At 46.2% G+C, this 26836-nt stretch overlaps 1 protein-coding gene and 1 gene segment (V, D, J or C); both read left to right on the top strand.

The window, feature by feature from the left end:
* The first annotated feature begins 20974 nt into the window (after positions 1 to 20974).
* On the top strand, positions 20975 to 24021 carry LOC122222686. The segment is given in 3 exon segments: positions 20975 to 21082; positions 21184 to 21548; positions 23959 to 24021. Coding segments are annotated over 3 exon segments (474 nt in total).
* A 46-nt stretch (positions 24022 to 24067) lies between these two features.
* On the top strand, positions 24068 to 26290 carry LOC122222685 (disintegrin and metalloproteinase domain-containing protein 21-like). Its single transcript, XM_042943233.1, is given in 1 exon segment — positions 24068 to 26290. A coding segment is annotated over 1 exon segment (2223 nt).
* Positions 26291 to 26836: the final 546 nt, after the last annotated feature.

Genomic DNA, 26836 nt, shown 5'->3' with positions numbered 1-26836 from the left:
GTTGATATTTCATTGTAGTTTGGATTTATATTTCCCTGATGAGGAGTGATGTTGACCATCTTTTCATGTGTTTATTGACAATCTGTAGGTCACATTTGGAAAAATGCTTATTCATGTCTTCTGGCCATTTTTTAATAGGATTATTCAGTTCTGGAGTTGAATTTTATACCATATATAGAAACCTTAAAGACTCAACCAAAAAAAAAAACCCGCTAGAACTGGTACAATAAACCTGTAAATTTGTAGCATACAAAATCAACATATAGAAATTTGTTACATTTCTATACACCAATAATGAAGCAGGAGAAAGAGAAATCAAGGAATCAATCCCATTTAAAATTACACCAAAACCATAATATACTAGAAATAAACCTAAGTAAAGAAGTACAAGATCTGTACTCTGAAAAGTCTGGGACATTTATGGAAGAAATTGAAGAAAACACAAAGAAATGGAAAAAATATTCCATGCACATGGATCAAAAGAAAAATCATTGTTAAATGACAATACTATCCAAAGCAACCTAGACATTCAATGCAAATAATTCAATTTCCTGTCAAATAATACCAGCATTTTTCCCAGAGCTAGAACAAATAACTCTAAAATTATCATGGAACCACAAAAGACCCCAAATAACCAAAGATCTTGAAAAAGAAAAAAACCTGGAGGCATCACAATTCTGGATATCAAGCTATATTACAATGCTGTAGTCATCAAGACAGGATGATACTGGCAAAAAAAAAAAACATACATTGATGGAAAAGATTAGAAAACCCTGAAATGGACACATCACTATATGATCAACTAATCTTTGACAGAGCAGGAAAGACTATCAAATGGAAAAAGTCCCTTCAACAACTGGTGTTGGGAAAACTGGACAGCATCGTGAACTTGTAAGGAACCTGGACCACTTTCTTACAGTACACACAAAAATAAATACAAATTGAATGAAAGACCTAAATGTGAGACAGGAAACCATCAAAATCCTAGAGGAGGACACAGGCACCAACCTCTTTGACCTTGGCCAGAACAAGTTCTTACTAGACATGTCCCCAGAGGCAAGGGAAACAATAGCAAAAATAAACTATTGGGATCTCATCAAGATAAAAAGCTTCTGCACAGCAAAGAACAAATCAACAAAACTAAAAGGCAACTGACAAAATGGGGGGAGATATTTGTATGACATCTCAGACAATGGGTTAGTATCCAAAATCTATAAAGAACTTACCAAACTCAACACTCAAAAAACAAATAATCCAGTGAAGAAATGGGCAGAAGACATGAATACATATTTTTCCAAAGAAGACATCCAGATGGCAAAAAGACACGAATAAAGATGCTCAACAACACTCTTCATCAGTGAAATATAAAGCAAAACCACAATGAGATACCAACTCACACCTGTCACAATGACTAAAATTAACAATTCAGAAAACACAAAATGTCAGCAAGGATGCAGAGAAAGCGAAACCCTTTCGCACTGTTGATGGTAATGCAAACTGGCGCAGCCACTCTGGAAAACAGTGTGGAGATTCCTCAAAAAATGAAAAACGGAACTATCCTGTGATCAAGCAATTGCATTTATCCAAGGATACCAAAGGTATCCAAAGGATACCAAAATGCTGATTCGAAAGGGCACGTGCATCCCAATCTTTATGGCAGCCTTATCAACAAAAAACAAATTGTGGAACAGCCCAAATATTCATCAACACATGAATGCATAAAGAAGAGGTGGTAAATATATACAATGCAATATTACTTAGCCATCAAAAAGAATGACATCTTGCCAATTACAATAATGTGGATGGAACTACAGTGTATTATGCTAAGTGGAACAAGTCAGTCAGAAAAAGTCAAATATCCTATGATTTCACACATTAGTGGAATATAAGAAACACAACATACAGAAAGGAAAAATAAAATAAATCAAAACAGAGAGGGAGGAAACCAGAAGACACTCTTAAATACAGAGAACAAACTGAGGGGAAGTGGGGGAGGTGGGCTAAATGGCATGTGGCCATTAAGGAGGGCACTGGGTGAAATGAGAACTGGGTGTTATATGTATGCGATGGTTCTCTAAATTCTACCCCTAAAATGAGTACTACGCTGTATGTTAACAGATTGAATTTACATTAATATAATACAAGAAAATTATATATAGAGAGAGACTACCTCAAAATAGCAAGCTTCTGCACAGTGAAGGAAACAATCAACAAAACAAAAAAGCAACCTAGGGAATGGAAGAAGATATCTGTAAATGACATATCCTCAGGGTTAGTTTTCAAAACATATAAGTTTTTTTTAATTGTTTTCAAATTATCAGTAGAGAGTGTGTCCATGCAGTTCAGCACACTGTTGTGTGAGAAGCAAAACTCGTGTCTTCCACTTTTATATTGTGGTAAGATCTCACTGAAAATGAGACCCACACTCTTCACAAAATTTTAACCATACATTACAGTATTGATAATTACAGGGGTAATGATGTGGAGACCCCTTTAAAACTTGTCATCTTGCATAACACAAAATCATAGCCCTTGAGATCTACTCCTCATTGACCCTCCCTGCCAGGCCCTGGAAACTGCCATTTCACTCTCCATTTCATTGTTATCAAAACCCAAATTCAGCTGCCTGTTGCTGGAAAGGTCAATGTTCAAAGTTTTAGTTTGGGTGGCAAAGGAATTTGAGCTATATTCAGAAGGCCAGCCACTGGGGAGAAGGCAAACTCTTGTCCAAACGTCACCTCTGAGGTTTCTCCCTGACCCAGGGCGTTTTAAAGCAGTAGAGGGTACTTAAACAAGGCAGTGCCATAGTCAATACCATCCTTTGATCATGGGCAGACTGCATGGTGCAAGCTGCCAAATTAACCTCAACTTCCCTGCATCTCCAGCTGAAGAGGGAACCAAACTACATGGGAGGAGACTGCCAGAGGCCAGGAAAGAACTCCCATAAGGGATTAGAGGAGAAAACCCCTGGGGCTCACACATGGTCAGCAGTACTTTCTGTTCTCCCCAGCTGGCATAAGAAAATACTAAAATACAACCTTGTAGTTCACCAATCATCACTCAGAATACTGACAAATGTTTTCCTCAGTGAACTCAGAGGAACCTTCAAAGCAAAAACCAAAAGGATCAAATGGCTTCCAAACTAATAGCCAAGGAGAATAAGACACACAAAACTACAAAGAGATTTTTGCATCACCCATAAAGGTAAAATTGACAATGTTTACCTCCGCATCACAAGGAAGCAAAAGCAGTGGTCTCCGTAATGAGGAAAAGTAGTCATCCAAAGAAAGTGACCCAGCAGTACCACAGGACATGGAATTGGTAGAGAAGTTCAGGGTGATATAACTGCATAGCCCATATGCAAGTAGCTGGAGGAAAGATTAAAGGTGTTGACTAGAGCCATGCCTCTGGGTCCAAATCCCTACCCATGTCCATGTGACCACTCTTGACCATGGCCCACCTGCCCCTCCCATATCCTCCCCAGCCGAACTGATGTGCAGGGTCACCCAATGCCACACCGTGGGACTGTTGCCTAACCCCACAGGTGGCCCCCACGTGCAGGGTGCTGGCCACCTGGCACAGCCCTCTGTTCTCTCTGATGGTCTAGACCTGGCTTTGCTGAGGATCCTCCATTTATCCATTCTCACTGGCAGATGTCTCTGAGCAGGGGCATGAGGCTGGCAGAGGACCAGGTCACCCTGAGGGCACCCCTCTTGCTATTTGCACTCTCGGCAGTGCTGGCTCCTGTGCAGGGTTCTCAAGGGCATCCCTCATGGTGCTACATCTCCTCTGAGATGGTAATTCAAAGGAAGGAGCCACACCACAGCAAGGGCATTCAGAGGCCTGGCTGTCCGTCCTATAGCCTGCGTTTTGGGGCAAGAGACATGTTATGCACATGCGGCACAAGAAACTCTTTTGGTCCAGACTCTGCTGATGATGACTCAGGATGCTCAGGGAGCCTTGCAGGTGGACTAACCCTTCATGCCTCCAGACTGTTACTACCTCAGCTACCTGGAGGAGATTCCTTTTTCCATGGTCACAATTGACACAGGCTATGGCAGCCTTGAAGATATCATGAAGTTGGATTAACTTGCCTATGAAATGAGACCCCTCGGTGATTTCCAATCATTTGAACACTTTGTTTCTCAGATAGTCGAGGACATCTGTGCAATGGGACCTACTTATAACCGGGGATATAAGGAGGACAGGGGACCCCCTGTTCCTCAAGGAAATGCCAGTGCAGCCCCAAGGATCTCTAGTAAGTTCTGTTCATCCCATCACAGAATTTTCAAAGGACTTGCTTTCAGTTTCAAAACAATGTATAGTGTGTTAACCACGTGGAAAAAAGTGCCCAATTCCTAGTAAGGCTAGTTAGCTTAATTGAGTCCATATTTCATGCTATTGATGTAAGTTATTGGTTTCATGGTCATTTATAGTGAGAGACATCAAGCTCACACAGGCAATTATGTGTTGCATCAGAGCCCCTTTTTTTCCTCTTCAATAGTATGAGTGAAAGTATTTTCGATTTCTTAAAACACATTCACCCTTAATGTGATTTGAGATGGGCCCCATGAGGTTCATGGCAGTCCAGTTGTATATTCTATATGCCATCCACCAATGGCTTATATGCCATCATTCTGGGTTATTTAGGCAGACATTATTTACTCTTGTCTGTCATAGCAACACATCAGATGGCAAGAAATTGTGGCTTGTGCATTGACACTGATGAATGTGCTTGCCAAAAAAGGTCCAGCTGCCTTAGGACCCAACTAACTGGTATAATGGAAGCTTTCAGTAACTGTTCCTTCATTCATATGCAGCACATAATGAATTGTGGAACAGGCAAGTGCATGTTCAACACTGAACTGGTGCATTTAAATAAAAGCCTGACCCACTATCATTATGGAAACTACATAGTGGATCCAGGAAAGCAGTGTGACTGCGGCTCATTCAACCAGTGCTACAGCAATCTAGGCTGTATGCGTGATTGTATCTGAACCCCTGGGGGCAAATGTAATACAGGCAGATGCTATACAGACTGCACCAACTCCGCTGCTTGGACACTCTGCAGACCAATCCAAAATATACGTGATCTTCCAGAGTTCTGCCATGGGGTGACCTTGGCGTACCCTGTGACTTCCATATGCAAGATGGAACCGGGTGCACTGAAGAGGGCTGCTGCTATCATGGAAACTGCACTGACCGCACTATTCACTGCCAAGAAAGCTTTGGCAGAAATTCTGGGAAAGATGAAGATGTCTGCTATACCATAAATCACAAAGGCAGCCGACATGGACACCGCAGAACACCCCGGGGAAGTCAACGCTGAACCTGTTCCCATACAGGCGTGCCGTGTGGAAGGCTGCAGTGTAGGAATGTCACACATCTCCCTCAGCTGCAAGAACATGTTGGATTCCATCTGTCTGAGATCCAGGGTTCTGATGTCTGGGGCTGGATTCACAGCGTAGCACAGGAACAACCCAGATTCCTCATGTGAGAACTGGTACTTCCTGTGCTTCTGGAAAGTTCTGTCAGGATACCTACTGCACTGGCAGTGGGGCTCAGCTGAATTATGACTGTATCCCAGAGAAATGCAGTCACAGAGGGATGTGCAACCATAACAGGAACTGCCACTGCCACACAGGCTGGGATCCTCCATGGTGCACGGACAAGGCACTGGTGGGAGCACAGACTGTGGACCCCTCCCAGAAGAATTCAGCCAGTCAGGCAAAGTCATGAATCCATGGTATATCTCAGAGTGGGTTTTGGTCACATTTATGCCATAATAGCTGCATTCCTCTTTGTTGTTTCTGGAAATGTCAGAACTATAAACACAGAGAAAGTTAAGGAAGAGATTTTTGGAGAAGACAATCCATAATTTAGCCTCCAGACCCCTGAACAACTATACACAATGCATCTGGTGCATCTGTAAAAATACAGTATTGAGGCGGCACAGCTGACATCCACGTTTCCAAGGGTCTGCGGGAGACACAGGGGTCCTCAGGCACATCACAGCTCTGACACCAGGTCTCTCATGGGTCACCGACCAGCACTCTGAAATAAAACTTGAAAACTGCATGCTTCTGGCTTTTATGTAGTTTTTAAGCCTGTAAGAGCCCAAACTGAGCCTTAGTTTCTGGGAAGAGGACCTGAGTCAGAGCTGTGTCTTGAGCGGAAGTGTCTGGTTCCAGAATTAAGAGAAGTTGACACAAGCTCCTTTATTGGCAACTTCATGAGTTTTCTCCAAAACTACGCTGTTGTGGACTGAAAAGTTTCTCATTCTCCGGTAATCTGTCTTCCCCCAGTCCCATGTGGGCTCAGGATAATGGAGGGCTACCACCCACCCATACTGCCTGTCCACACGGGCGTGTCTGCGGGCTGTGAGGGAAGGGGACTGCCATTAGGTTCCACCTAGCGCAAGCTGTGCCTCTCTGGAGAGCAAATTTCCAAATGTGGGAGACTGAGACCATGAAGCTGAAAGGAGCACCCCATACATCAATCAGAAAGGTAGGCACAAGTGTCTATGGATGACTCTGGCATCCAGAGGGAGACCGGGAAAGGTGAATCCCTACTCTCTTTCTCTTGCCTACTTTTCAGTGAGTTTAACCGTAGATAAGAATCTGCCTAGGGTTCCCACTTTGGTTTCCCAAGCACCTTCTAGAATAACACAGAGGTGAGCCTGTGAAAGTTAGCGAATTCAGCCCCATCCGCTCCCAAGAAATCCTGTACTTGCTACCCTGTTTTCTATGTCCTGATCATGGCGAATGTGGGATGGAGGCCTGCCCTTCCCTGGGTCCTTGTGCCCTCTTGTTCCGGGCTCTGTAAGTCATAAATCCTGTGCTTCCATTTCCTTTGTTGGGGGTGTACTGAAACCCCACCTTCAGTCACAAGGGGCCCACACATCTCATGTACCCCAAGCGAGAGCTCAGATGCCTAGGGAGCTGCCTGTCACCCACTGTGACTTGCTGTTGCCACTTCCTTCAGCAGGTCACAGTCTACATGTTCTTAATTCAGTCCAGAAGCTGAGGTCCCACAATACATTTATCCCCAAGGATGGGATTGGGAGCCTAGCTGATGCCCCCCTACAATGCCTTAGACCTAAGAATGGCTCACTCATTCCTCACCCTCACGTCTCAGCTGCTGTGGGAAGGAGCTGGTGCTTGCTGGTGGTCTGTAGCTTTGATTTGGGCTTATGCCAGGTGTTGCCAGAAACCCTCACCCTAAATTATCAGTGCCATGAAAGGTCAGACTCCCTGCAGAGACCAACAAGCAGGCACCAGTCTGGGGGTACAGGGGTGTGTATTTCCTATTCACCTCCAAAGGAGGTGGACACCGAGAACAGTGTTCCTAGATTAGTGTCGAAGAAGAGGCCAGCTGCTTGGTCCACTGTGTTGCGGCCAGCACCGTGGTGTTGTGCTTGATTAGCCAGGCCTAGCTAGTGATGGAGGCAAATCTACAAGGAGCATCATGGCACCCAGGGTGGAGGTCTTGGCCAAGGCAAGCTCCCCCTAGTGGCTGCAATCCTCGCTGCTGTCGCCAATGGCTCCCCACCTGTCAGGTGTTGGGTGGGACACCTCAGTGTGGGAGGCCACAGAACACGACTCTGGAAAGAAATAACTTCTATCCCAGATTTCCCCTGTCACGATCCACTACACCTACATGTCCAAGGACCAGCGTGAGAGACAGAAAGGGTGACAGTCACTATACCATCATGGAAATGCAAGGCTTCCTGGAATCATTTGTCCAAAGGGAGGGAGACAAGGACATTGACTGGCTTTTGTGGGTCTTCGTCATTGGCTTCGAGCTGTTGCTTACAACGCTTGACATGCTGCAGCTGGCTGGATTGGTCCAAGACCGCCAAAGTCATCATTCACTGAAAAACTCAAAGTATCCACAGCCTGTTTACAGAGACACCCTAGAGGAGCCTCCAGACTTTTCACTCTATCAAAAGACCATGACAAGCACGCCAAGGCACAGGGCAGGAGACACAGACAAAAAAGGGGGAAGGCTCTGAGGAAGACTCTCCCCAAGCCCCCAGAGCCCACAGAGGTAGGAAGAAAGAAGCTCTGATTCCTGGGACCTGGATTTTTATGGCATGGCAGCACAGGCCCACTGGGAGAGACCCAATCCACCTCTAAGATAGAATGGGGACAATTCAAGGAGTGTGGGGTTTTTGTTCTTTGTTTTTGCCTTGTGTCATGCGCCCAAGATCCTTGACCATTTCCAACCTGGAGGAGAGGCCCTTGACAACACCATCTAAGGAGCTCTTCATGAAGGACCACTCTGACCTTAAGTCTGTGCCATTACATGCACAGTGGGGGAACAGGACGACATAGGTGCCTGTCCACGTGACAAGAACCTGATCTCAGGACCCACTGTGGAGACTTCCGGCGGATGAGGGCATGCATCCATGCTGATAAGAACCGGTTTCATCAGGACCCCCTGTGCAGGATTCCAGGGGAGGAGGGCCCAGGTCCACACCGACAAGAACCCGGTTTCATCAGGACTCATTGTGGAGGATTCAGGAGGACCTGGGCCTGCGTCCACACAGACAAGGACCCGGTCTCCTCAGGACCCACTGTAGAGGATTCAGAGGGACGTGGCCCTGCGTCCACACTGACAAGAACGCAGTCTCCACAGGACCCGCTGGAGGATTCGGGAAGACGAGGGCCCGCGTCCAAACCGACAAGAACCCGGTCTCCTCAGGTCCCGCTGTGGAGACTTCGGGGAGACGAGGGCCCGTGTCCACACCGACAAGAACCCGGTTTCGTCAGGAACCGCTGTGGAGGATTCGGGAGGACCTGGGCCGGTGTCCACACAGACAAGAACCCGGTCTCCTCAGGACCCACTGTGGAGGATTCAGGGGGACGTGGCCCTGCGTCCACACTGGGGGACGTGGCCTTGCATCCACACTGACAAGAACCCGGTCTCCTCAGGACCCGCTGTGGATACTTCGGGGAGACGAAGGCCCGTGCCCACCCCGACAAGAACCCGGTGTCGTCAGGACCCACTGTGGAGGATTCAGGGGGACGTGGCCCTGTGTCCACACAGACAAGAACCCGGTGTCCTCATGACCCGCTGTGGAGACTTCGGGTGGACGAGTGCCCACGTCCACACTGACAAGCACCCGGTCTCCTCAGGACCAGCGGTGGCGGATTCAGGGGTACATGACCCGGCGTACACGGACAAGAACCCGGTCTCCTCAGGTCCCGCTGTGGAGACTTTGGGGAGACGAGGGCCTGTGTCCACACCGACAAGAACCCGGTTTCGTCAGGACCAGCGGTGGCGGATTCAGGGGTACATGACCCGGCGTACACGGACAAGAACCCGGTCTCCTCAGGACCCACTGTGGAGGATTCGAGAGGACGAGGGCCAACATCCAAACCTACAAGAACCCGGTCCCCTCAGGACCGGCGGCAGAGGATTCGGGAGTATGAGGGCCCGTGTCCACGCTGACAAGAACCAGTTTCATCAGGACCCGCTGTGGAGACTCTGTGTGGACCAGGGCCCACGTCCACACCGACAAGAACCCGGTCTCCTCAGGATCCGTTGTGGAGACTTCGGGCGCAAAAGGTCCCGTGTCCACACCAAGAAGAATCCGGCTTTTCAGGACTCGCTGTGGAGGATTTGGAAGGACCTGGACCTGCGTCCACACGGACAAGAACCCAGTCTCCTCAGGACCCACTGTGGAGGATTCAGGGGGACGTGGCCCTGCGTCCACACTGGGGACGTGGCCCTACGTCCACACTGACAAGAACCCGGTCTCCACAGGACCTTCTGTGGAGACTTCGGGGAGACGAGGGCCCGCGTCCACACTGACAACAACCCGGTCTCCTAGGGCCCACTGTGGAGGATTCAGGGGGACGTGGCCCCGCGTCCACACTGACAAGAACCCTGTCTCCTAGGGCCCACTGTGGAGGATTCAGGGGGACGTGGCCCTGCGTCCACACTGACAACAACCCGGTCTCCTAGGGCCCACTGTGGAGGATTCAGGGGGACGTGGCCCCGCGTCCACACTGACAACAACCCGGTCTCCTAGGGCCCACTGTGGAGGATTCAGGGGGACGTGGCCCCGCGTCCACACTGACAACAACCCGGTCTCCTAGGGCCCACTGTGGAGCATTCAGGGGGACGTGGCCCCGCGTCCACACTGGGGGACGTGACCCCGCGTCCACACTGACAACAACCCGGTCCCCTCAGGTCCCGCCAAGGGAGGAGCAGGCGAGGAGAAAGGCCCCGGGAAGAGGAGCTTCCGGAACCTGGAGGCTGAGGGGGGCGCTGTTCGCCAGACCCTGGGGGGAAAGGACCCTGCGCGGCTTCGTGCGCGGTGACACTGTGTCCCCCGCGGGGCTTACCTCACCGGCGCCGGGCGGCGGGGCCGCGCGGCCGTCTTCCTGCTCCGCGCCCACTCGGTTCCCGCCGCTGCCTCATGCGGTTCGCGGTCCAGGAGCGGGCTCCCCTGGCGGAGCTCGCACTCCCGCCGCTCTGGCCTCGCGGGTCCCTTCGGCCTCCGCGCGGGGCGGGGTGTCCCTCCCGAGTCTGCCACGGCGCCGTGGGGACTTCTGTGCGACACCCCGGAGCTGCAGATGGCTCCGGGCAGGACAGACGTGCTCACAGGGGCGGTTCCTCCGCGGCCAGGAGCACAGAGCAGCTCCCCGCCCCCGTGCGTCTTCCTGCGTTTCTGTCCCCAGTGCCCTGTCCTGGGACAGCAGGCCTGCCACCTCCTTGCTGAGATTTCCTCTGGGGCACGTCGTTCCTTCCGCCGCGGTTGCAAATGGCACTGTCTCTTCCTTTCTTTTTCCGACGGGTCGTCAGGAGCGTGCAGACGTGCACGCGGTGTGTGTGTGCTGCTCTCCTATCCTGCGAGTGTCCTCGTTGCTCCTTCCGTTGCCCTTGGAAATAACCCGCCAGTTATGTTACCAGCCAAAGTGGGTTTCTTCAGGAGTAGCGGAGAATTGCCATCCGGGCCCAGCAAGCTGTGGCAAAACCGCGCCCGAGCGGGGAGCACACGGAGACGAACGCTGTTTCGCGGAGAAGAGGAAGTTGGGAGCGTGGTTTTGAAGCGAAGTCCGCAGGAGGAAAGCAGGGCTGCAGGGCGAGCAGGCGCCTCCCGGGCCCAGCTGCAGGGGCGGTGGGTTTCCTGTAGGGGCCGCAGGGCACAGCTTCCCCTGGTGGGGCCTGAGCCGGGGGTTCTCTCCGCGGAGGGTTCTAATCTTGGGTCTGTAGCCTTGGGTTGTTCCCCAGCCTGACCCTGGGTGGTGGGCTCCGCCTTCCAGCCTCCCCTCCCCGCCTCCCGAGTCCACTTCCGGGAGATGTCCCTTCATTGGTTTTCGCAGTTCTAACAGCTTCTTAGTGGCGTCTTGTGGACAACCGGAATTCCAAATCCCACTGCTTCCGCTGCACCCAGACACGTGGCCACCAATAGAACCCTCCCACGTGCCTCTGGCTCACGTGCTGCCTCCTGCAGGGCCCGTGGCCTCTCCGCCTGGGTGAGCTGGGTCTGGGCGTGGGCCTACGTCACAGCGTTTGACCCCTCTCTTGCTTCTATCGTGTGGGGCTGACACTGTTGTTTGCAGGAGTACCTTACTCTGTGATTTCAGACGTGCAGTGCACGTGTCACAGCAGCGCAAATACGCTTTACCTGGAGGCTCATTTCTTTACCGCGTTTGCCGCTTCACACGAGATACTTTGGTGCGTTTTACCCCAAACACGGACACCCTCCCGAGAAACCACCACAGAACCCCAAATGAGGAAATCCCTGCGTTTCCACATTAGAACCCAGACCACAGGCCCACTTCAAGTGTCCCCACCTGCCCCACTGTGAAATGTCTTTTCCCATTCTGATCTGGGTTCTTTTGGGGAAGTGCTCCTGAGACTTTCCCCTATCTGTGTAACCTGGGGGGATTTAAAGAGCAAGGTGGTTCCTGGGGCGCCTGGGGTCTCAGTCTGCTAAACGCCGAGTTCACATCAGGTCGTGATCTCGAAGTTGATGGGTTCAAGCACCTGCTTCTGGCTGTGTGCCAGCAGCTCAGAGCCTACAGATTGCTTGAGATTCTGTGTCTCCCTCTTGCTAACCCCTCCCCCTATCATGACCGGTCTCTGTCTCTCTTTTTCAACAATTAATAATAAATGTTAAAAAAAAAAAAAAAAAAGAGCAAGATGGTTCCTGGGTGGCCTTTTCTGGATGGCTTCTGTCACTGAGGATGTTTTCTGCATTCACCCATGTTGTGACGTGTATCAGTCCTTCCTTTTTATATTCTGATTAAATGTACGTAACATAACATTTACCACGTAAGTCACTTTAAGCATTACAGTTGTCTGGCATTAACTGCATTCACACTGTTGTACATCCATCTCCAGAACGTTGTCATGTACCCCGAGGGAAAGTCTGTATCTATTAAACCTTAAATCCCAATTCCTTTCCCCTCGGCCCCTACAGCCACATTCTACTTGGTGTCTCTGAGTATGACTTTTCTGGACACCTCACTTAAGTGGAACCATAGTGTATTTTCCTTCTGTCACTGGCTCATTTCACTCAGCAATTAATGACTGCCAAGTTCAGTCGGTGTGCAGGTGTGTGTCAAAACTCTCTTCTTTTTGAAGGCTGAATTATATTTCATTGTGTATATACTACATTTTGTTTATTTACTCACCTGTGAATACTTACTTGGGTTGCTTCCATCTTTTGGCTGTTGTGAAGAAGCTGCTATGAATACGGGAACATGAATATCTGCTCAAGGTTTTGCTTTAAATTTCCAGATGTAAGTGCAGATGTGCAGTTCTGTGATAGCTTTCTGAGAAACCAGTATTCTCTACAGCCACAACATTTTACTTTATTTCTTTGTATGACAGAATAATATTCCTGTTTAAGGGTCTGCCCCAGGTTGTTTATCCATTCACACACCGATAAACATTTGCATAGTTTCTACAATTTGGCTATTGTGAACAGTACTGCTATGTATGTGCACATGCACTTTGTTTAAACAACTGTTTTCAATCTTCGAGATATACATCTAGGAGTTGTATTGTTGGGCCATATGGTAATTCTATGTTTTTATCTTTTTTTTTGGGGGGGGGGGGAATTGCCAAACTCTTTTACACATAGTCTCCACCATTTTACATTTCCACAAGCAAGGTTGAAGGGTTCCAATTTCTCAACATCTTTACCAACATTTGTTGTTTTGTAGTTGTATTGATTAGAGCATTTTTAGTGCGTGTAAAAGGGTACCTCACTGTGGTTTAAATCTTTCAACACGTGCCTCTGGCTCGTTTCCATAAGGACTATTGATGTTTAATATCTTTTCAAGTGGTATTCACCATTTGTATGATTGCACTGGGGAAAGATATATCCAAATCCTTTGTCCATATTAAAAATTGGGTTGTGTTTTTGTTGATGAGTTGTAAAAACTCTTTATACATTCTGCATAACAGGCTCTTACCAGACAAATACTGTGCAAATATTGTCTTCCATTAGGCTTTGTCTTTTCACTTTGGGGATAGCTTCTTCTGGTGTACAAAGGTTTCTAATGTTGAGAAAACTAAATTTATCTACTTTTCTTTCCTTGCTTGTGCTTTGGTGTCATCTCTAACAGCATTGCTAAACCCAATGGTCATGAAGATTTATCTCGATATATTGCTTCCAGAGGTCATAATTTTACATTTAAACTGTTGATCCATTTTGATTTGATGTTTGTATATGGTGTGAGGTATGGACACAATTTCATTCCTCTGCACATGGATAGCCAGCTGTCTAGCACCCTTTATTAAAAAGACCATTTGCTCCCCAATGTTATGTTGTCTGCTCTTGTCAAAATTCAGTTGACCAAAGATGAAGGGGCTTATTTCTGGGTTCTCCATTAAATCTCACTGACCTGTACGTATCTTTATTTTTGTAGTGTTTATTTATTTTTGAGAAAGAGAACACGTGAGGCCCAGAGAAAAAGGGAGAGATAGGAAACTGATTGGTGTGCAAAGGAATGTGTTTGGATAGACCTGAGAATGATACATTTCTTTGACCTGTAGTTATTTGGTTGTCCTGTAACTTGATTATGTTCATCTAAACTCATAGAATCTTATAATAAACATGGTCATTTACCATATTTAAGTTACTTCTGTAAATATCTCATTACTTTGATTATTAGATAAAATTTTATAAAATTATTTCCATAAATACTTATGTCTTCACACTGTGTATTGTGTTCCTCCTTAGCTTGGTGGCTGTCTGATGACCATATAGAGTAGATAGATAGGATGGACCAGTTGTGTAGGGGGGACAGATTTAGTTCCGTTCATGAAAGTGACAGTTTCTAAGGCAAGACTGTGGGGTCAAGGGGCTGAGATGGGGTGCAAAATAATAACATCATGGGAATGAACTCAAGGCTATTGTGGAGAGAGTCTGTCATGTTTTACCTATACAGTTCTTTCCTCAATGCAAATTATTATTAGGAGACCTGCCAACCTAACAAACTGTTGTTAAATCCACAGGAAATGAATGGAAGAGTCCAGAAGGAGGCTGGCAGGTGGTGGATGCAGGGATGGAGCCTGGTGGGCAGAAGCCTGGTGGTTGAGCAAGGGCCTGGAAGGAGCTATAAATGTTAGGCCAGAGGGACGATGGTCCAGATCCAGGACAGAGCTCTTGTCCCTGCACATCCCAGAGCTCAGGACATCCTGGGAAGGGAGACCCTGGGAACAAATGGGAATGGAAGCCAAAGCCCCAGAGGGAGGAGGAATCTACAAGCAGGCATGTGCTACCCCATGTGGAAGCTGTATTCAGAAAAAATTGAAGTCATAATTATTTCTTTTGTATATCTCAAGTTGGTGTCAAATATTCTTTTCCATATGAAATTATGGTCTTTTAGAAAATATTGCCAATAGTGGATAATTTCATTATAATACATTCATAATGATGTGAATCCTCTATAATGACTTTAATATAACATAAAATTATCTATCTATCTATCCTCTATCTACCCTCTATCATCCATCACCTATCCTCTTATCTATTTACTATCCAGCATTCTGATCTCTATTTGAAGTCTATTCAGCTGACTCAGCATTTATCCTCTTGGCACATGCCTTCAGGACTATGAACACATTTTCTACAATTTCTTTAGGCTCCGGATATTTAGATTCCAATGATGTCCAGGTCAGCCAATCCATTTTCATTAATGTGGTTGTTTTAGTGCCATTAACTTCTTACCTCAGATACTGATGGTCTATGTCCATATCAGTGAAGAGTCCCCCACTTTTCTGTGACATCTGTGCCTCCTCCCTGAGTTAACAGCCCCTTGTGTTGGATGGGGATTTCTCAGGAGATGGAGACACCAGCCATGCATGGGAATCATATCTGCAGGTGACAGAAAGGTGTCCATGTCTTGGTGTCTGTGCATTTAAAGATGTCGGCACTGCTTCCAAGCCTTGCAGATGACTGAGGAAGCAAACCCCCTCAGCAGAGAACCATCAAGATCAGAAGTCTCCAGGTGTGCCCATGCTTTGCAGGTGGTTGTCAGGTGAGGTTAATACATCAGTGTGGAAACTAAAAGAAATATGATCCTGGGAACAAGTGTCCTTTCCTTGTTATATTTACACCAGACTGGACATCAATATAGATTTTTCCTATGCAGTTATGTGAGGAATGACTGTTAAAATTGAATGTACTTAAAGACTTGATTTGGAAAGTTTTCTGGAGAAAATATGGATCCCTTCAAATACCTTTCGGACAGACAGAGTATAGTGAATTGTGATCCACTCATTTGTTCAGTATCTGATCAGGAAGGTGAGGCCATCACTTGACCTGCCTCCAACACAATTCATAGACCAAGTGTTGTCTTGACCGAGGACCAACAAGCCTGCGGATCCACAAAGAGATGCCCACAGGTGGACCTGGAAGGACAAGGGGAGCCTGACTCAATTTTTGTCCACTTATCAGGACATGCTCCCTCCCACACAGGCAAACTTCTCAAGATCTAGAGTAAACTCCAATCTCGGGGAGTGGGAGCCCACAGCTCTCTCCTCAGACAGGGCTGAAGTCCCTGAGGAAGGCAGAACTGTATTCGAGAAACAGAAGAGACTGTAGAGCCTTCCTTGTGCCTGGTGAGGGGTCCCAAAGCTGAGGGTTTCAGATGTCAGATGTGGGATGATGGGAATGGTTGTGACTGCTGGTGACTGGCCCAGGCTGAGTCTCCTTGTCCCCAGAGGTCCTGTCCCAGGTGCAGCTGCAGGGGTTGTGTCCAACTGGTGAGTGCCTTGCACACTCTGCACCTCACTAGCAGCATCTTGGGGTTCTCCATCTCAAACAGTAATTTCTGATAGAATTGGATCCACCGACCCCAGCAGAGTGGATGCAGTGGATGGTTCACATACTATCATATATTCTATATCACATACTAGGGTCCAGACCACAAGAGCCACATGTCCATCAGTTAGGCAGTTTGTTAGGCAAGAGGAAGTGGGATAAAGCAGGTGCTGGCCACACCCTTGGAGGTTCCCCCAGGATTAACAGCCACACAATCAGAACCTCCTCTAAGGGTGAACAGGACAGGATAGGCCTAGCCACAGAGCTGGCTCAAACACCACAAAGGACTTCTGAGAGCTGAGCATCGGCCCAAAAATTGTGATTTGCCCTGAGGTTACCTAAAAGTCACGAGGGGGCATTCAGGACAGCAGAGGTAACTGAGATCTCCTGGGGTGCTCAGGTTACCAGGGGGAGCTGAGGACACCAGGGTCGCTCAGTTCTGCATGGAGCACTCAGACCTCCAGGGGGATGCTCAGGTCTCCATGGGGCATTGAGGTCACTAGTTGCCACTCAGTTCACCTGGGGGCACTAAGGTCATCAGGAACACACAGGACACCATGAGCCACGTAGGTAACCTGGGGGTTCACAGGTCTCCAGGGGGCACCCAAGATCTCAGAATTCATATCCAGAACCAGTGTTTCAGGGACAGGTTTCCTGTGAAGCATCTTTCTCATCATGCCCTGCAAGCTTCATCCTGACCAGTAAACAGTACACACTGTTTCCTAAAACATTTACAAACACAGATGTCTTCTAACATTTAGAGTGAACAGTCATATAGTAGTGCCGACCTTGACAGAGACCAAGCTCGGGGATAAATTAACTCTCATATGATCAGACCTGTGCCTCACAAGTACACGGGCCACCATTTAAAATAGATGTGATTTTCAAACAGAGGACACTGACTCATTCAAGTGATCTAAACTTAATATATTTGAGCAGCTCCTCTCTCCTTTTATTTTCCTTAAGGTTTTCCTTTGATGCCCATGAAGAGAGACCATGAGTAAAGACCCTTGTGGTTGTTGAAACCCCACAGCATCTTCATCAACTCCACGACTTTCTCTCAAGATTCTCAGTATTTACACGTTCCTGTGAGAGAAAAGAGTAGTTTCTACCCTTCACTCCTTTTGTTCTCCATCCAGTTCAGGAAGCCAGAGACAACCAGTGGGGAGGCACACTGAGTCAAGTCTTACAAAACGGTCAGCCAGGGGTCCATTCTACTGAAGTACTTAAGGAATCATCCACTGGATCCACCTGTCTCTGCACCTCCTCTCCACAGAACATGAGGCCCAGACCTTCCTCACACTCAGCTGGACATGAAGTCAACTGTATGGGAGCAGATTAGGAACTCAGTTTAGTGGGATATTTCACCGTAGTTTTCCATAGTAGATACACGATGTTGCAGTCCCATCAAGTGAATTCTAGGATTGCCTGTTCTCCACATCCTCAGCAACACTTGAGATGTTCTCGTTGTGTTTGCCTTATTTTATAATAGCCTTGCTAACAGGTGTGAGGTGATATCTCAGTGGATCGGGGGTGGAATTCTCTGATGATTAGTGATGATGAACAGCAAGTCATATGCTGGATGGACATTTTTTCAACCTTAATAGCAAAATGGATATTTACATGCTTGACCCAAATTTTAATAAGGTGATTTGTTTATTGTTATGATTATAATTGTGATTTTTGCTATTGATGTTAAGGAGTCCCTCCTGTATTTTGGATATTAACTCCTTTTCGATATTTTTAATGTAATGTCTCCCATTTCATAGACTGCCTTCTCGCTCTGCTACTATTTTCTTTGCCCCCTTTCTGGTTTGATGTAGTCCCCCTTGTCTGCCTTGGTTCTTTGTGATTTTGCTTTTGTATAAAATAAATCATTGTCAAGCGAATATCATGATGTTTATCCTGTGTGTTTTCTTCAAAGACATTTTGGGTCAGGTGTTCTGCTTAATCTTTAATCCATTTTGAGATTTTTTTGTGTTGACGTATATGTATGATGCAAGATTATGGCCAAATGTCATTATTTTGCATGTATTTTGCATTATTTGCTTTATTTTGCATGTATCAACACAATTTTTTAATGTTTCTTTTATTTTTGAGGGAGAGAGACAGATCATGATCAGGGGAGGCACAGGGATGGAGGCAGACACAGAATCCAGGCTCTGGACTGTCAGCACAGAGCCTGATGTGGGGCTCAAACCCACAAACCATGACATCAGTACGTGACTGGAAGTTGGATTCTTAACCGACTGAGCCACCCAGGCACCCCTAGTCAACACCATGTTTAAGAGACACGATCCTTTCCCCCACTGTGCATTGTTGGAAATCTCATGGAGGATTTGCTGACTGCATCTGCACAATTCTACTTCTGGGCTCCGTAATGAGCTCCACTGGTCTATATGTCTCATTTCATGCCAGCAATACACTGTTGGAGTTAATGTACCTCTGCAATATATTTAGAAGGAAGAAGTGTGATGTCTCCAGGTTCTCTCCTCTTCATGATTGTTTTATTACATCCATGTGTTGTGTGGTTCCCTATGAATTAGTATATTTTTCAGATTCCTTTAAAAAAAGTCATTGGTATTTTCATTGAGATAAAAAGATAAATATAAAAATAACATAAAGAGATACAGCATAGAAAAGATATAGACTATCACAAATACAGAAAACAAATCAACTTCATTAAAATTTGAATTTGGAAAGATAAGTGAAATTTAAAAAACATAGGTAGCCTAGGGAAATAGGTAAGATTCAAACAAATGCAATCGGAACTGAAAAAGGAGACATAACTGAACTAAAGACATGAAAAGGATCATAAATGAAAAACTTAGATATTTATAGGTCAACAATAAGATCACCAAGAACAAATTACACATTTTCTAGCATCATGTAAGCCACCAAGACTCTTTCATGCAAAAATACAAGAGGAACAAAACAAAAATTAGTAAGAAGATATCCTTAATATAAAACCTTCGCCCTCCAAAACAAACAAGGCGTTATTAAAATTCTACAATATTTAAAGAATAATTAATGCCAATACTTCTCAAACTATTACAAATCACTGATGAAAAAGACCACTCCCAAATGTACTTTATGAGGACACCTTTACGCTCACAGCAAAGCCAGAGAAACACACCACAAGAAGGGAAACTACAGGCCAGTGTCTCAGATACACATACATGCAAAATTCCTTGGTTAAGTCTGAGCCTACTGAATTCAACAGCACACTGAAAGGATCATACATGATAATCCAGTGTGATTCATCCCTGAAATGCAAGTATCCTTCAACATACACAAATGCAAAAATGTGATGTCCTCCATTAACAGAGGGAATGATTGAATCAAAGCCATCCTTAATTTATTCATAAAATCATTAGGCACAGTTTTTTCATGAACAAAAAACACATCTTCATCATTTTAAAATAACTCAATTAAAAAGGAGAAGGAAATTACCTCCACATGATCATGGCCACTATGAAAGCCCACACCTGACAGCATATTGAACATAAAATACTAAAACCATTCCTGCCACATCAGGAGTCAGGCAATAATGGTCATCCCCAATAGAAGTATTCCACATGATAACGTGAAGAATAACTATGCCGCCTCAAACCATATCATCGTGTCACAGTCCTTATTTGGATGAAAGTCACGGGAGAAACAGCCAGTCCAAGGACTCTCAGACCCTCCTTTGTCCCTTGACAGCAGGATATAAATCTCCCTTGGGAAACTCCCCTTCCCTGTACCAGGAGGGGAGAACCATCCTTAGTACCAGAATAAGGAACTCAGGGACAAGAAGGTTGTGCAAACAAACCTAGTTATTTGTTGACTACTTAAATACCCCAAAACCACACCTTTGCCTTGACTCTTGCCAAATCCAATGTTTTGTTGTCTGTAAGTCACAAGTGCCACCTGCTTTGTTCATTCTCTGGGTGTCATATTATTAGGAGGCCCAGGCACTTGCAAAATGAAATTTATTGTCCCCTTTAGATCAGTCTTATGTCAATTGAATCCTTAGACAGGATGAAAGCCCAGAAGAAAAGAAGGAAAAAGCATTCTTCTCCTACAACTGGAAGAAGTACCCACAAACTTTGGCAATAAAAAGAAATAAAAGACATTTAAATCAGTAAGGAGGAAGGAAAATTACTTGTTTGCAGATGACATGATCTTAAACATAACAAAACCCTAGAGATACCAGAAAAAATATTAGAACCAGTTTTTTAAAATGAGGGAAAGTGCAGGATGCACAATGAGCACAATGAACAAAGAAAATAAATAAAAATAAACCACCTGTGATTCTACACACCAGCATGGAAATAAATACAAAACAAATAACAAAATTATACAACTGAAAATGGCACAGAATAAAGTACTTGGGATTAAACTTCATAAATTATGTAAAATAATTGTAGAGTGAAAATGACCTTAGTTGATGAAAGACATGTAAAAATGCACAAGTCCCTGCAAATATAACTGTGCTCACCGATTAGAATTCTTCATATTGTCACAGCACCATCTACACAAACTAAACTACAAGTGCTTCCCTAACCCTGTCGTTCACTTTTAAAGAATCAAATCTAAGTCTGGAGTGTGATATATATGTCAGAGCACATGCAAATGGGGCCCTCTCTGTGCTGATAAAACCAGCCCATCCCAGACCCTGCAGCTGGGAGAGGATCTTCAGCTGCAGGAATCCCAGGTGTCCCAGTTCTGTGATCAGCACAAAACACAGACACCTCACCATGGACTTTGTGCTGGGCTGGGTTTTTCTGGTTGCCCTTTTAAAAGGTAATTCATGGTGAACGAGAGACACTGAGTATGTGAGTGGATATGTGTGAGAAACAGTGAATGTGTGATAGTTTGCTGACCAACATGTCTTGTGTCTGCAGGTGTCCAGTGCGACGTGCAGCTGGTGGAGTCTGGGGGAGACCTGGTGAAGCCTGGGGGGTCCCTGAGACTCACCTGTGTGGCCTCTGGATTCACCTTCAGTAGTTCCAGCATGAGCTGGGTCCGCCAGGCTCCAGGGAAGGGGCTGCAGTGGGTCGCAAGCATTTATAGTGATGGAAGTAGCACATACTACGCAGACTCCGTGAAGGGCCGATTCACCATCTCCAGAGACAACGCCAAGAACACGCTGTATCTGCAGATGAACAACCTCAAGACCGACGACACGGCCACATATTACTGTGCGAGAGACACGGTGAGGGGACCTCACTGGGAGCCCACACACAAACCTCCCTGCTGGAGGGGATCAGCACCACCAGGGGGCGCACACTATGCACAATTCTCCTTTGTGTTCCCAGGCGCAGGTGCAGATGGAGGTTACAGGCAGGTTTCCTGTCAGGGTCTGGGGCTTCCTGTCCACACAGCAGTTTCTCCAGGGAGCCTCTCTGGACACAGGATTCTGTGTTTACCTATTAACTGTGTGAATTAGATCATTGTTTTCATAGGAAAACTACCCTAACATGCACAAAGACACAGTTGTTTGCATTCCTTACTCCTGTCCCTCAACATGAGTGAATTACAGATTTCCTGAGGCACAACAGCTGCACCTTTACATGAGTCCCAGATGCACTCCCTGTGCAGCCAGGACCACAAGCTCCCACAGCTCCCCATTATCTTCACCCAGCGCTTGTCCCATTCAAACAACGTGACACTTCCCTCCTGGCACTTGCTACTCAGGACTTTAAATGAGCTACAGCTTTATTCAATTCCTCTAAACAAGACATAAATCGTCTCCATGTATTAGTCAGGATTCCCTCGAGCAACAGAACCCAAAGCACATTGGTTTCCATGACAAAATATGTTGAGAAGTCCCATGATCTACTGTCACAAGCTGGAGACCCAGGAAAACCAGTGATTTAACTTTTGTCTGATTCTGAACTAGTGTCTAGTCTCAGAATTTGGGGAGCTGATGAAGTAACTCTAAGAACAAGGATCGGAGGAGACAAATGTTCCAGTTCAAACACGCACATGGAAAGTAAAAATGAAGGAATTCTTCCTCCCTCTTCATTGGATTCTACTCAGAAATATAATGGAATGGGTGATGCCCAGGCAGAAAGAAACCATGGATGGAAATGCCAATCTCTTCTGGAAACTCATCACAGACATCCACAGAAACAGTGGTGAATCTGGGCACCCACGACGCAGTCAAGATAACCCATAAAGTTAATCATGACAAGTCAACTTCCTGTAAACATGGAACTCAAAGACTGAAGAATTGAATTTAAATTAAAAATAAAACAAGAAAATTAAATACATACATATATGAACTATTGGGACTACCTCAAAATAGCACACTTCTGCATAGTGAGGGAAACAATCAACAAAACTAAAAGGCAACCTATGGAATGGAAGACGATATTTGTAAATGACATATCCTCAGGGTTAGTATTCAAAGTATGTAAATGTTTTTAAATTATTTTCACATTATCAGTAAAGAGTGTGTCCATGCAGTTCATCATACTGTCGTATGAGAAGCAAAATTAGTGTTTCTACTTTCGTACTGTGTTAGGATCTCACTGAACATGAGACCCACACTCTTCACAAACTTTTAACCGTACAGTACAGTATTGGTAATTACAGGTGTAATGTTGTGGAGTCCCCTCTAGAACTTAATCATCTTGCATAACAGAAAATCATAGCCCTTGAGATCTACTCCTCATTGCCCCACCCTGCCAGCCCCAGACAACTGCCATTCCACTCTCCATTTTATTGTTATCAAATCCCAAATTCAGCTGAGTATTTCTGGAAAGGTCAATGTTCAAAGTTTTAGTTTTGGTGGGAAAAGAAGCTGAGCTTTATCTAGGAGGCCAGCCACCCGGAGCTAAGGCAGACTCTTCTCCAAAAGCCAACTCTGAGGGTTTCTGCCCAACCCAGAGGATTTTAAAGGACTAGACGGTACTTAAACAAGGGAGTTCCATGGTGGATACCATTTTCGATCATGGGCAGCCTCCATGGTGCAAGCTGCCAAAGTAACCTCAACTCCCCTGCATCTATCTCCACCTGAGGAGAGAAACTCACAGGCATGGGAGAAGACTGCCAGAGGCCAGGAAAGAACCACAATAAGGGATTAGAGGGGAAAACCCCTGGGGCTCACACATGGTCAGCAGTACTTTCTGTTCTCCCCAGCTGGCATAAGAAAAAACTAAAATACAACCTTGTACTTCACCAATCATGACACAGAATACTGGGAAATGTTCCCTCAGTTAACTCAGAGGAAGCTTCAAAGCAACAACCAAAAGGATCAAATGGCTTGCAAACTAATAGCCAACCAGAATAAGACATGTAAAATTACAAAGCGATGTTTTTCAACACGTACAAAGGTAAAATTGACAATGTCTACCTCTACATCCCAAGGAAGTAGGAAGCAGTGGTCTCCATAATGAGGAAAAGCAGTAATCCATGGAAAGTGACCCAGCAGTACCACAGGACATGGAATTGGTAGAGAAGTTCAGGGTATTAAAATTGCATATCCCACATTCACTAGCTGGAGGAAAGATGGAATGTGTTGAATACAGCCATGTCTCTGGGTCCAAGTCCTTACTATGTCCATGTGAGCACGCTTGGACATGGCCCACCTGCCTCTGCCACATGTGCCCCAGCTGAACGGATGTGCAGGGTCACCCAATGCCACACCCTGTGACTGTTACCTAACCCCACAGGTGGCTCCCAGGTGCAGGGTGCTGGCCACCTGGAACAGCCTTCTGTTCTGTCAGATGGTCTAGACCTGGCTTTTCTGAGGATCCTCCATTTATCCATTCTCACTGGCAGATGTCTCTGAGCAGGGGCATGAGGCTGGCAGAGGGCCAGGTCACCCTGAGGGCACCCCTCTTGCTGTTTTCACTCTGGGCAGTGCTGGCTCCTGTGCAGGGTTCTCAAGGTCGTCCCTCATGGCGCTACATCTCCTCTGAGGTGGTAATTCCCAAGAAGGAGCTTCACCATGGCAAGGGCGTTCAGATGCCTGGCTGGCTGTCCTATAGCCTGCGTTTTGGTGGCAAGAGACATGTTATCCACATGTGACGCAAGAAACTGTTTTGGTCCAGACATCTGCTGATGATGACTCAGGATGATCAGGGAGCCTTGCAGATGGACTACCCCTTCATCCCTCCAGACTGTTACTACCTCGGCTACCTGGAGGAGATTCCTCTTTCCATGGTCACCATGGACACGTGCTATGGGGGCCTTGAAGGTATCATGAAGTTGGATGACCTTGCCTATGAAATCAGACCCCTCAGAGATTCCCAATGGTTTGAACACATTGTTTCTCAGATAGTGGCAGACATCAGTGCAACGGGACCTACTTATAAACTGGGATATAAGGAGGATAGGGACCCCCTGTTCTCTCAGAAAACTGCCAGTACAGCCCCCAGGATCAATAATAGGATATTTTCATCCCATAAAGGCATGATAAGAGGATTTGCTCAAAGTTCCAATTCAATGTATCGTGTATATAATAATATGACACTGTGTATAAAATTCATGATAGATATGGTTAGTTTAATAGACTCAATGTACAAAGGTCTTGACATAAGGTACCATCTTACTGCAGTTCTTGTATTTGATGTAAGAGATCCAGTCAACATGAATGATTATAGAATTCCAGGTGGTGAATACTACCAATTCCACCATACCTACTTGTACAATGTCATACAACCTAGTGCATCCTTCATTGTGGTTAAAGACGGACCAGAAGATTATCAGTACTACCCTAGAATGTTTGGCTTCTGCTCTTCTCAAAGCCTACATATGGTTGGTCACCTAGGCAGACATTATTTATTGTTAGCTGTGATAACATCTCATCTCTGTGGAAGAAGCTTGGGTCTGTATTTTGATGATCATGATTGCAGCTGCCAGAGGAGGTCCAGCTGCATCATGCACAGGTACCCTGGGTTGACAGATTCCTTCAGTAACTGTTCTTTTGTGCACATCCAAAACATGCTGAGTACTGAAAAGCATTGCCTATTTAGTGAACACCTGAAGTTCTTCAACGCAAGCCTGACACACGTACGTTGTGGAAACTCTATAGTGAAGGATAGGGAGCAGTGTGACTGTGGCTCCTTCAAGGAGTGTAATGCCAACCCCTGCTGTAGTAATGACTGCAGATTTGAGAGTACATTTCTCTGTGATAAAGGATTGTGCTGTACAAACTGCACCTTCTCCGCTGCTGGGACGCTCTGCAGACCAATCCGAAATATCTGTGACCTTCCAGAGTACTGCCAAGGGGGATCTTCTGGCTGCCCTGATGATTTCTACATGCAGGATGGAAACCCATGCAGTGAAGAAGGCTACTGCTATCATGGGAACTGCACTGACCGTACTATGCACTGCAAAGAAATCTTTGGTGCAAGCACTGTGGAGGGTCCAGATGTCTGCTACCAGATTAATAAAAAAGGCCACCGATTTGGACACTGTAGAAGAGAGTTTTCAGCCAGACGCTTTATTCAATGTCATGACCGAGATGTCAAGTGTGGAAGGCTGCAGTGTACCAATGTCACTCACCTCCCTCGGTTGCAGGAACACGTTGGATTCCATCAGTCTAAAATCTCAGGAGTCTGGTGTTGGGGACTAGATGAACATCGTGCCACAGGAACAATTGATGTTGGTCATGTGAGAAATGGTACCCCCTGTGCTCCTGGAAAGTTCTGTCAGAATTCCCTCTGCAATGCTACTATAGGTGAAATAAATTACAACTGTTTGCCTGAGAAATGCAATCGTAGGGGGATTTGCAACAATAACAGAAACTGCCATTGCCACATAGGTTGGGATCCTCCATTTTGCAAATTACGAGGTGCTGGTGGGAGCACAGACAGTGGACCCCCTCCAAGAAGAATGCGGTCAGTCAGGCAAAGTCAGGAATCCGTGGTATATCTCAGAGTGATCTTTGCTCGAATTTATGCTTTAATCACTACATTCCTCTTTGGCATCGCCACAAATGTCAGAACTGTCAAGACAGTGAAAGTTAAGGAAGAGATTGCTGGTGAAGGCAATCCATAAATCAGCCTCCAGACCCCTGAACAACTATAGGCAAACCACCTGGTGCACCTGTGAAAATACAGTAATGAGAAGTCAAAGCTGACATCCATGTTTCCAGGGGTCCCCAGGCACATCACGGCTCTGACACCAGGTCTCTCATGGGTCACTGACCAGCACTCTGAAATAAAACTTGAAAACTGCATGCTTGTGGCCTCTATGTATCTTTGTAAGCCTGTAAGAGCCCAAACTGAGCCCAAGACTCTGCGCAGAGGACCTGAGTCAGCAGCTGTGTCCTGAACTGAGGTGTCTGGTTCCAGAATTAAGAGAATTTGACACAAGCTCTTTTAGGGACAAATTCATGAGTTTTCTCCAAAACTGTGCTCTTGCACACTGAGCTCTTTCTCATTTTCCAGGTAATCTCTCCTTCCCCGGTCCCAATGTGGGTTCAGGGTAATGGAGGGCTACCACCCACCCACACTGCCTGTCCCATACTGGGGTGTCTGTGGGTGTGAGGGAAGGGGACCAGAGTTAGGTTCCACCTAGCGCAAGCTGTGCCTCCCTGGAGAG

This window comes from Panthera leo, chromosome B3 (assembly GCF_018350215.1).
Source record: "Panthera leo isolate Ple1 chromosome B3, P.leo_Ple1_pat1.1, whole genome shotgun sequence".
NCBI classification, from domain to species: Eukaryota; Metazoa; Chordata; class Mammalia; order Carnivora; family Felidae; genus Panthera; species Panthera leo.
Note: the sequence above shows the minus strand (reverse complement) of the source record. Positions and strands in the feature narration are given on the sequence as shown.